This window comes from Citrus sinensis, chromosome 2 (genome assembly GCF_022201045.2).
Source record: "Citrus sinensis cultivar Valencia sweet orange chromosome 2, DVS_A1.0, whole genome shotgun sequence".
In the NCBI taxonomy this organism is placed as follows: domain Eukaryota; kingdom Viridiplantae; phylum Streptophyta; class Magnoliopsida; order Sapindales; family Rutaceae; genus Citrus; species Citrus sinensis.
Genome location: NC_068557.1, coordinates 5168641 through 5181568, shown reverse-complemented (window position 1 = coordinate 5181568; position 12928 = coordinate 5168641). Strand labels below are relative to the sequence as shown.

Below are 12928 nucleotides of genomic sequence, written 5' to 3'. Positions count from 1 at the left end.
ACCCGTGCGGTACTTAGACAACTTCTAACACACAAATCACTAAGTAAACTTTTTCAAACTTTTCAACTAGCAAACCAAGAATGTTTTGCGGAAACTGCTAGAGAGAAGAGAGCAATATGACCAAAATATATTTTATTACACAAAAATAATTTACAAGACCACTTGATAGCGTGAACGAGAATGTTTGTGTGTGTGGTGTGTAGAGTGGTTGTTGAGCAAATGAGGGGCTCACCCCAATTTATAGATGTTGGATGCTAGGTTCTTGAAAGTTCCATGCAACTTGCATATATATCTCTTGAACTTAAATGCTCAATTCTAAAAAACTCTAGGATATTTACAATTATAGAAAATTCTAGAATTCGGGTTAGGCTTGGATGATCGCTAAGCACATCATGGTTGGCTAATTGTGTTGGCGGCCCATTTCTAAGTGCATTCCACTTCTAAGCGCATCATGCCTTTAGTGTTAAGCACATCTCGTTTCTAAACGCACTCTTCGTCTAGGCAAACTTTTACTAAACGTATCTGTGCGCACGGAATTAGCCTTTGTTGTGGCAAATTTGAGCGGTCCGTGACAAAATGCTGGCAAAACCTCCATGCAGTCAATTTGGTCCTTTTATATCACAATGGTTAAAAAAGTTATATTAATTTTCTATTAAAGCAAGTTGGTTCAAAGATGGTTAATAAACTAAAGAAAGATGTAATTGACTGATTGTGTTAACTACTAGCTTAATTATAAATTTTAAAAATAACAATGTGGAATGAAATTTTATAAAGAGTAGTATTAGATATTTTAAAATTTTATTCACATGATGGACATTCATCAGATGATGATCATATAATTCAATTAACTTGCATAATATTTGTGAAAAAATTATTAACCAGCATGATGAATGACATATCACATGACATGCGTATCACAAAATATACTAATTGTGAATATTATTTTGTCTTTAATCATAAATTACCTTATAGATATATAAGTAATATATAGTATTGTACATTTTAACTAAAGAGTTGGTGTCAAAAGTATTGTGATAGTGATATCTAATGAAATTTCAAGTAAATTTCATTTTGACCACAAATCTCAGGCTCTAACTAACACTGACCTAAGTATATACAACGATTTAGGATGAAAGCTCTTTTAGTCCTACATTCTTAAAAATACATTAAAATACCCTTAGTATCATTTCTGTTACCGTTAATTTTAGATTCACGAGGGTAAAAGTGTATTTTTTTGGTCAAAATTTAAAATTAAAGAACTATTACAATAACCTAGATTCATAAAGGTATAATTGTATTTTAACACTAACATGATTTTTTTAAAAAAAATCTTGAAAATAAATACAATAAATTTTACTTTAGATATTGATACACTCGAATCCCAGAGATCAAGGAATGAAAAGCAAACTTCTTGTCCTATCTTACGCACTTCCTGTTTTGAGTTTATTTTTGTCATTAAAAAGTTATTTGAAACCTAGCTAACTTAAACGACTTAAATATATATATATACGCACAAACACTGTAAATGTTGTCCTATGGTAGATATCAAAACCAATAGTGAAGGAAATTAGATCACTCTGGTATGTGTCAGGTTGGGTCTTGTTTATTTATTTTTTTTATATTTCATGTGTATTTCAGTGGAAAAGAAATCATTATTATTATTATTTTTTCACTTGATTGAGTATTTTTTTAAAAAAAATTATAATCATACAAAGTTCTATAATGTCAATTATGTATTTTGGGAATTCATATGTAATAGTTTCAAGTTCTGATATTTTTTTGTTGGGAGATTCAAAATGAATCAAGTCAACGCTTCAATTCGTGAGTTTATACAAAATTTAATATATTTTATTTTTAGGATAAAATTGATAATTTTATTTTTTTTCCTTTGTATTAATGTTCAAACAAAAAGAAAATATTATTATAAGAGGGTAAAATTGTTAAAACAAGTCAAAAAAATAAAATGTAACAGTAGGGGCGGCAGTAATTTAATGATATGGATGTTCTGAGATATTTTAAAAATATAAGAATTAAGCAGACACTAACTTCAAAATATAGATAATTTTTTTTATCCTTATGGTTTATTCAAAGCAATCCAAAAAGGAAATAAGATGATAAATTGCTTTCTGTTCGATTAAATGTTTTTCGCAATACTTTCAAATTTCTGAAAGTTTTAAAAGAAAGTGATGACAATAGAATATTTTAAAATCAATATTAAAGATCAATTATTGACATGAAAAAGGTTGGGAAGATGTATCTAGAAATCAATTTCAACGTCGATGGTGCTTAATTACACAAGACCAAGCAAATTAATAGCCATGAAAAAAAGGAAAAGAAAGATGCATAAAATTTCATTTGATAGTGATATCCATGTACAAAAATGTAAAAGAAAGATGCATAAATTTCATTTGACCTTGATATTCTGATATACATGACCTCAGCTTGAAAAATGATAAAAAAATAATAATAAATCTCCCCATGTATCATAGAAAAATACAAGAACCCTCAACTTAAAAAAAAAAAAAGAGAGAGAAGAATCGAGCTACCAATTAATTAATGAGTAATTTACCATATGTTTCTAGTCTTTAAATACGTATTTCGTTTTACACAATTGAGTTTTAAATTTTACTTATTGATTGAAACAAATTAAATTAAACATTTTGCGTGATAAAATTTTGAGCTTAAGAGTATCAACTGAGTTGAAACATCTTGCATTTTAATTCTTTAGTTCTTTGCCTCTCATTTCTGTGTGATTCTCGCTCACATGTTATGTTACACATTATCTTGAGTTGAAGGAAACATACTTTACGTCTTCAGTCAGAGGTGTTCCATTCCATTTATGAGATTTTGGTGGGCACAAGCTAAATGGCCCTCTTATCTCCTTGTGTTATCTTTTTCAAGACACCAAAATCAAAAGATAGTTTGCAGTAACAACAGTGATGGCTGAGTTTTGTGGGTAGAAAGAATTTAGAGAGAAATTTTAATAAAAATAACTAATTTGAAAATTTTGATATCGTCTAGTCAATGAAGAGAATATATATATATATATATATATATAGAAAATAACACAAAACTTAGTATAAAAGATACAAAAGATTAAAAAAATTGTATTGTAGTAATTTTTTTTCCTTTAGTTAAATTTTTTATTTTCTAATAATGATTATATTATTATTTTTTTGCACATCATTATTGTCAATCAATAATGCGCATTAAACAATAAAAATATTGATGTGAAAAATCTGTGACACTTTTTTAATTTTGTTATTTCAAAGATATAGAGATAAATAATTTTAAATCAATTTTTTATCTATTTAATTTTTTTAGGATTTAAATTTGTGTTGAAACAAAACAAATTTCTTCAAACACTTTGCCTACTCTGAGCACAACTATTTTGACCCAAACCAATGGCTTAGAAATTTCAAAAATCGGATGAGCAGTTTGAATTTCACACAACTTTTTGACTGTTCTAGAATGTCTTGAAACATCAATAATTAATGCAAGAATTAGTGTTTATTATTATTACACTAGATTTTTTGTCACATATTTAAAAATACTATAAAATATTAATTTGATTATCATAGTATTTTTAGTAGGTTCCAAGTGCACACACATCATAATATTATTTATTTACTGTATAGTTGATTAGTTCTTCTGATATATTTAAAAAAATTTTAAAAGTAAAAAAGAAGGAATAATTTTGGAGGAGCACCTAGACTTTTCCTCCAAACGGATGACTTACGCTGTAGGGGCTGGAATGGAACGTATGACAACAATTCAGTCATACCCGTATGCCCAATGTTAGAGGAACTCTGACGATGGTTACCAGAATTCTAAATTGTGACATCGACTAGTTTCCTCCACAAAATATCATCAAAAATATCATTAGCAAAGTGCCAAATAATCTAATTTTATGAACCACTTCTCAATTATAATGCCCTTAAAATAAGTTCAGTTAATTTTTTTTAATACTGAATTTAGTTTTCTTTATACTTAATGGTTATGTAAAGGTGAAAATCTAAACGTCAAGGTTTACTTCAATTGATTATTCATCTCATCTAGTTTAAAAGGCCAGCACACATCAACAAATTTAAACCCAGAAACAAGAAAGAGCCAGACAACATCAGCCAACATGAGTTCAATTTCTTCTGATCATCATGTGGTTTTATTCCCGTTCATGTCCAAAGGTCACATTATACCAATCCTCCACCTAGCTCAACTCCTCCTCCGGCGTCCACGAGTCACCGTCACCATCTTCACCACTCCGGCCAACCGTCCATTCACGTCAAAATTTCTCTCCAACACCACTGCCTCGTGCTCAATCATCGACATCCAGTATTGTAAGAGAGATTGTAACATCTTTCAAGTTTTTTTGTTTGATATTCTGGACGAAAACGGTTTGCCGTTTATTGAGAAAACGGCTAACCGTTTTACTCCAGAGAGCATGTTTTATGTTCTAGAGAAAACGGTTCACCGGTTATTGAGAAAACGGTTACCTGTTTATGTACAGTGAGCAACGTATTTTACATTCTGGAATAAAACGGCTCACCGTTTATTGAGAAAACGGTTAACCGTTTATTTCCAAAAAGGCGTCAACTAGAAAACAGTTAGCAAGCTTGAAAATTTCAAGTGTCAAACGTTGCAAAATCAAACCAAAAAGAGTGTCTTTGAAGAAATACCATTTCGAATGGTTGTATTCTTTATTAAACATCTTCTTCATAATAAGAAAGATATACAATAAGAGATATCAGATTTTTTGTAGGTTTTATATATGTTCTGGAAATACAATCTTATTTGCTAGAGATTGTATTCAGGATTTGATATATCTTGGGGGTAATTTGCCATTAAAACTCTATAGCAAACCAAGATTGGTGAGGGCAAATAAAACCTTAAAGGAAAGTGTGCAAACACGTCTCAAATCCTAAGAAACATTCTTTGTTCTTTGCCTCCATATTCTTATAATTCACTAACAATCTTTAAGGTTTTATTTGTGCAAATGGAGGTTGAGAAGAGTTTGACATCATTTCTGAATTCTAGTGTCCATCTCGATCGTTTTGATGGAACTAATTTCACTCGTTGGAAGGGAAAATTGTTCTTTCTCCTTACTGTTCTTAAAGTGGCATATGTTCTTGATCCGAAATTGGAACCATTTCCAGAACCAAGAGAAGATGATACCGAAGTTGTTAAGGCTGCAAGGAAACGTCGTGAAGATGATGAATTGATATGCCGGGGTCACATACTCAATACGCTTTCTGACAGATTATATGATCTCTACAATTCTATGACTTCTCCGGTGGAAATTTGGAATGCTCTTGAATACAAATACAAAACGGAGAAAGAAGGTACTGACAAATTCCTTATATCTAAATATTTTGAATTTATTATGGTAGACACAAAATCCATTCTTGATCAAATACATGAGTTACAAATTATTGTTGTTAAGCTTCGAGAGTTAAAAGTTGAAATTTCTGAATCATTTCAAGTTGGGGCTATTATTGCTAAATTGCCTCAAAGTTGGAATGATTATAGAAAGAAACTCCTTCATAGTAAAGAGAACATAACTTTAGAAGAATTGCAAAAACACTTGGTAATTGAAGAAGAGACTAGGTCTCGTGAATCCAAGGATAAGCATGATTCTACTAAAGTTAATGTTGTTGAAGCTAGTAAATTCTCAAAGAATTTTAAAGTCAAGAATGACAAGAAATTCAAGAAGTCCAGCACATAAAAGTTTTCTGGAAATTGTTTCTTTTGTGGTAAGAAAGGCCATCGCCAAAGTGATTGCAGATTCAAGAAGAAAAAGGAAGAAGTGAATTCTCATAAAGCTAATGTTATTGAAAACAAATCTGAAGAGATTTGTGCTATGGTTTCTGAAATGCAAATTGGCATGATTACAGAAACCAATATGGCTGAAACTAAGTCCTATGATTGGTGGCTCGATTCGAGTGCAACAATTCATGTTTGTAATGATAAGAAATTTTTCTTATCATACAAAGAAGAAACGGAAGGACAAATGGTTCTCATGGGGAACAATAATGCAGCCATAGTAGCAGGGAAATGAGTAGTTGAGATCAACTTCACTTCTGGAAAGAAAGTCACATCGTATAATGTCTTTCATGTACCTTCCGTTAGGAAGAATCTTATTTCTGCTAGTTGTATGTGTAAGCATGGGCTTAAGATTGTGCTTGAGGGTAATACTTGTATTGTGTCAAAGAATGGATTATTTGTTGGGAAAGGGTATTCTTGTGATGGAATGTACAAACTCAGCATTAATAATAATAATATCAACTTAGCTTATATTGTTGAGTCTTGTGATGTTTGGCACGCTAGATTAGCACATTTGAACTTTAGATCTTTGAAATACATGTCTAAGCATGGTTTGATTAATTGCAATGATGTTAAAGGTCATAAGTGTGAAATCTGCATCCAAGCTAAAATAACTAAGAAACCTTTTCCTAAAGCTGAACGAAATACTTAAATATTGGATTTGATACATACTGATATTTGTGAGTATAATGGCATTTTAACAAGAGGAGGTAAGAGATACTTCATCACTTTTATTGATGATTGTTCTAGATACACTTATGTGTATTTACTTAGAACAAAAAGTGAAGCTTTTGATAAATTTAAAATTTTCAAAGCTGAAGTTGAGAACCAAAAAGATAAGAAAATCAAAATGGTTCGTAGTGATAGAGGTGGTGAATATTTCTCAATTGAATTTAATAATTATTGTGAGGAAGTTAGAATTATTCACCAAAGATCAGCTCCATTTACTCCTCAACAAAATGGTTTGACTGAAAGGAAGAATAGGATCTTCACGGATATGATAAATTCCATGATCCTTAATGCAAAACTACCAAATAATTTGTGGGGGGAAGCATTACTCACTGCATGTCATATTCATAACAGAATTACATCTTTGAAAACACATATATCTCCTTATGAAATTTGGAAAGGAAGAAAACCAAACTTGATGTATTTAAGGGTCTGGGGTTGTTTAGCTTTTTATAAAATACATGACCCTAAGTCATCAAAGTTGAGTGCTAGAGGTATAAAAAGTGTTTTCGTAGGATATGCTGAAAATTCCAAGGCTTATAGGTTGTTAGATTTAGATTCTAATGTGATTGTGGAATCTAGAGATGTTGAATTTATTGAGAATAAATTTCAACATGATTCTAATATTGAATCAGAATCAATTATTGATCAACCATGTGTTAATACTCCTGTTACCTCCACTAACAATAATAAAAGGAAAGAGTCTACAACATCTTTCGAACTAAGGAGGAGTCAACGTGAAAAGAAAGAAAAGAGTTTAGCTCCAGATTTTATTTCATCACAAGCACTACTCTTCTTGGTTGAAGGGGATAGAAAGAATGTACTTAACAAAGTACCATTGTTGTTAAATATTGAAAAAGATCCAAAGACATTTAGCGAGGCTATGTCTTCTAGAGATGCTTCTTTTTGGAGAGAGGCGGTAAATGATGAAATGGATTCGATTATGTCGAATCAAACATGGGTCTTGGTTGATCTTCCTCCAGGATCTCAACCAATTAGCAGCAAATGGGTATTTAGAAGAAAGTACAATAATGATGGTTCTTTGCAAACTTTTAAGGCTAGATTAATAGCCAAAGGGTTTAAGCAAAGAAATGGTATTGACTATTTCGATACATATGCTCCGGTAGCTAGATTAACTTCTATAAGAGTGCTATTTGCAATTGCTTCATTGAACAATTTATATGTGCATTAAATGGATGTTAAAACAACTTTTCTTAATGGTGATCTTGATGAAGAAATCTATATGGAACAACCTGAGGGATTTGTTTTGCCTGGAAATGAGAAAAAGGTATGCAAGTTAATCAAATCTCTTTATGGCTTAAAGCAAGCACCAAAACAATGGCATGAGAAGTTTGATTCGGTAATTTTATCACATGGTTTTAAGCATAATAATGCTGATAAATGTGTATATTTTAAATATACGAATGATTTTGGTGTGATTATATGCTTGTATGTTGATGACTTGCTTATCTTTGGAACAAATATGCAAGGAGTAGATGATACAAAGAAGTATTTAACTTCACAATTTAAGATGAAAGATCTTGGTGAAGTAGATACTATCTTAGGTATCAAAGTGAATAAACATAGTGGGGGTTACTCGTTGTGTCAATCTCATTATATAGAGAAAGTGCTTCTTAAATTCAATTATTTGAAATTTAAAGAAGCTAATACCCCATATGATTCTAGTATTAAATTACTAGAGAATTCAGGCCGAATAGTAGCTCAACTAGAATATGCTAGTGCTATTGGTAGCTTGATGTATGCTATGCATTGTACGAGGCCTGATATAGCACTTGCAGTTTGCAAAATGTCAAGATTCACGAGTAACCTTAGTGTTGAACACTGGAAAGCAATTGGTAGGATACTTGGTTATCTTAAAAGGACCGTTAATTTGGGTTTGTTTTATAATGATTATCCTGAAGTACTGGAAGGATATTCAGATGCTAGTTGGGTAACCAATACAAGAGACAATAAATCCACTTATGGTTGGATTTTTACAATTACTGGAGGAGCAGTTTCTTGGGCTTCAAAGAAACAAACGTGCATAACTCATTCAACAATGGAAAGTGAGTTTATAGCACTTGCATCTGCAGGCAAAGAAGCAGAATGGCTGAGAAATTTGTTGTTTGATATAATGTTGTGGCCACAACCGATGCCATCTATTTCTTTGTACTGCGACAGTGAAGCTACATTGTCTAGAGCTTATAATAAAGTGTATAATGGAAAGTCTAGACATATTAGCTTAAGACATGAATATGTGAAACAATTAATAGCAGATGGTGTTATTAATATTGTTTATGTTAGAACTAATAAGAACCTAGCAGATCCTTTAACAAAAGTTCTTTCAAGAGACTTAGTTAAGGATACATCTTATGGAATGGGATTGAAACCTTTATATAATAAAGTCACCAACGACGGTAACCCAACTATGTAGTAGTTATACCGCTACTCCATAGTTAAATGGGTAATAACAAGTTATTGTTATGTGACTGGTTTGACACCGAGTAATAAATAATCCCATTCGAGATATTCGGTGCAAATAGCTACGAGGTTGAGGTTGAGTATTTACTCTTAATGAAGTTCAAGTCTTTTAGTAGCTAAAGACATGATTTGAAACTTCACCTAAGTGAACATAAGAAATGGTGCCGTTTCTAACAAGGTCATGGTTTAATCTTGTAAATGTTCATGAATCCAAGATAGAGCACAAGGCCGGAATAGTGCTAACTATTGGAACACAACTTTGAAATCTGGGATAGCTTATATGTGATGTATCTCCGGTATTTACTTAAGAGACAAAGTTTAATGCTTAGCACACTATTGTCTTGTAAATTCTTTGAAATACACTCACTAATTAAAGGTTAAAATCGAAAGATACCTTTTTGTATGTATAAGTTTATCATTAATAAATCTGAAAAATATTACAATCTAGTGGGGATTGTAAGAGAGATTGTAACATCTTTCAAGTTTTTTAGTTTGATATTCTGGACGAAAACGGTTTGCCGTTTATTGAGAAAACGGCTAACCGTTTTACTCCAGAGAGCATGTTTTATGTTCTAGAGAAAACGGTTCACCGGTTATTGAGAAAATGGTTACCCGTTTATGTACAGTGAGCAACGTATTTTACATTCTGGAATAAAACGGCTCACCGTTTATTGAGAAAACGGTTAACCGTTTATTTCCAGAAAGGCGTCAACTAGAAAACGGTTAGCAAGCTTGAAAATTTCAAGTGTCAAACGTTGCAAAATCAAACCAAAAAGAGTGTCTTTGAAGAAATACCATTTCGAATGGTTGTATTCTTTATTAAACATCTTCTTCATAATAAGAAAGATATACAATAAGAGATATCAGATTTTTTGTAGGTTTTATATATGTTCTGGAATTACAATCTTATTTGCTAGAGATTGTATTCAGGATTTGATATATTTTGGGGGTAATTTGCCATTAAAACTCTATAGCAAACCAAGATTGGTGAGGGCAAATAAAACCTTAAAGGAAAGTGTGCAAACACGTCTCAAATCCTAAGAAACATTCTTTGTTCTTTGCCTCCATATTCTTATAATTCACTAACAAGTATCCCGAAAACATCCCGGAAAATCCTGTCGGCGTCGAGAGCACGGACAAACTCCCCTCCATGTCACTCTATGTTCCCTTCACTAGAGCCACCAAGCTCATGCAGCCACACTTCGAACGTGCACTCGAGTCCCTTCCGCACGTCAGCTTCATGGTCTCTGATGGCTTTCTCTGGTGGACTTTAGACTCCGCTAATAAGTTCGGCTTTCCGAGGTTTGTGTTCTATGGCATGAACAATTATGTTATGTGTGTGTCAAGCAGTGTCGGGGCAAACCGGTCGCTGTCGGGTGTTCAGTCAGATGATGAGTTAGTAACTCCGCCCGAGTTTCCATGGATTAAGATCACAAAAAAAGATTTTGATCCCCCAATCACGGACCCTGAGCCAAAGGGTCCTCAGTTTGAGTTATTTATTGACCAAATTGTCTCGACTTCAAACAGTTATGGTATGATTGTTAACAGCTTTTATGAACTTGAGCCTCTCTTTGCTGATCATTGCAACCGCGTAGTCAAACCTAAATCCTGGTGTGTCGGACCGCTTTGTCTTGCCGAGTTATCCCCGAAAAATGAAGAACCGAAAAACGAACTGTCGAAACCAGCATGGATTAGGTGGCTAGACAGAAAGCTTGATGAAGGAAGCTCCGTTATGTACGTAGCATTCGGGTCCCAAGCCGAGATCTCAGCTCAACAACTCAAGGAAATAGCAACAGGATTAGAACAATCAAAGGTGAATTTCCTGTGGGTGATAAGGAAGGCAGAGTCGGAGCTCGGAGACGGGTTTGAAGAGAGGGTTAAAGGGAGGGGACTTGTGGTGAGGGACTGGGTGAATCAGAAGGAGATTTTGTGGCACGAGAGTGTACAAGGGTTCTTAAGCCATTGCGGATGGAATTCGGCGCTGGAGAGCATATGCGCGGGGGTTCCGATTCTGGCTTGGCCTATTATGGCGGACCAGCCGTTGAATGCGAGGATGGTTACTGAAGAGATCAAAGTGGCGCTAAGGGTGGAGACTTGTGACGGGTCAGTGAGAGGGTTTGTGAAATGGCAGGGGTTAGAGAAGACGGTGAGGGAGTTGATGGGAGGCGAGAAGGGTGAGAAGGCGAGGACTAAGGTGAAGGAGTTGTCTGAGATTGCGAGGAAAGCAATGGAAGAGGAGAAAGGCTCGTCTTGGCGTTGCCTAGACATGCTTCTTGATGAGACTTGCAAATATGAGCAACAACTGCATGATGATAAGAACAATTACGAGGGACGGTAAAATTAGCTTCTTCATTTATAGTTTTTTCTGCAACGATTTTCAAATGGACAGGCTGTTGTCTCCCGAAATTTTGATGTCTTCGAGTTTTCCTACTTGAGCATCAATTCGGTCAAAATTTTCAGGCATATTTTGTGCTATTTGTGTCGTTTGCACATTTTGTGCCGTTATTAAAAGCTGCTCGGTTGCCTTTCTGGAAAAAGCAAAAAGCAGTGCTGTTTTTAAATTAGAGTAATTATAGAGTAACAAATTTTTATATAAACTTATCTTATACAAACTAATAAGGCATTAATTCATTGGTTCAATGAAAATATAAAATAATCAAAATAAATTATGTGGGTCAAGAGATATGTAATTCAACCAATGAATTAATGTCATATCAGTTTATATAAGATAAGTTTATACAAGAATTTGTAACTCTATCATTACTCCTTAAATTATATTCTATATTGTTTTTTTTTTCTTTTAGAATGCAATAAATAAAGTTAATTTATTAAATAAGGGCAAATCATAAACCAATACCAAAACCTTCTCATAGCATTATTTACTTGATGTATTTGCTTATTGTATAACTTAAATAATTCCTCTGATATATTTTAGAATTTCTTTTAATCTAAGTATTTAACTGAATTCTATAGTCACAATAATTTCCCAGAAATATATTCATATACCTAGGCTGCAAAACAAAAAAATCAAAATTTAAAAAATAAATCAAAGTTTTCTAAACCAAGAAAAATAAATTTATACAACAATTTGGCGCTCAAAATAACATCATTTGGCACAAATATATACGCCTCTCAATAGGCAAGGCATATATGCACTAGCACTACATCAAAAGTAAAGAAGTATATAAGAAATCTAATTATAAGATACAATTATTGTATTGTAGTGTAACATTTTATTTGTCTTCAATGCAATGAGATAAAAAGAGAGAAAAATTTCTATGGGTCGTGTGTACATCTTAATATGTCTCTCAATATGTGTTATATATAATAGTACCTTCAATTAGTAAGAACAAGTCATCTAACATATTCGGTAGATCCCATGATAAGACTAACTAATTTTTCTTAAATCAGTGGTCCAGAGAGCCATTAAACATGCCACATTGCCATCTCAGTGCAACTATTTTCTCATGGAAAGAAAAGCGTTGCAGAAAGGTTTCCTTGATGATGTAGGATGGTTGTTTATTACGAGCGGGATACTTTTCGGAGGGCATAATTTGGCTATGTGTGTCCGTTCTCAACATACAATATATCGTTTCAAAGTTTGCAGCGAGACAAACCAAATCTAGAGCCGCTTGTGCTATTCTGCCTAGTGGTCGAGTCAAAAATTCTGCTTTTTTCCAAATTATTTTTCAGTTTTAAGATATTTTGCTATTTTTCATATTTCTTCTAGGATTTTTATCTTTTTTTTCCTAGAATTCGGATTTGGATATTGTTTGCTTTCATTTTCTTATTTCAATTAAGAGAATTTTATTGCAAAATTATATTTCAGATTGCCTATTTTAGTAAATTCACAATATTTAGGGTTATTATATAAAGGGGTCAAAACCTCAACTTTGTT

At 32.8% G+C, this 12928-nt stretch overlaps 1 protein-coding gene across 1 annotated transcript; it reads left to right on the top strand.

Moving 5' to 3' along the window:
- Positions 1–4000: 4000 nt before the first annotated feature.
- LOC102626157 (UDP-glycosyltransferase 90A1-like) lies at positions 4001–11440 on the top strand. The gene is made up of 3 exons (XM_052435416.1): positions 4001–4311; positions 6131–6146; positions 10121–11440. Exons 1-3 carry the CDS (start codon positions 4130–4132, stop codon positions 11366–11368), a joined length of 1446 nt encoding a protein of 481 aa, XP_052291376.1. The 5' UTR covers positions 4001–4129; the 3' UTR covers positions 11369–11440.
- Positions 11441–12928: the final 1488 nt, after the last annotated feature.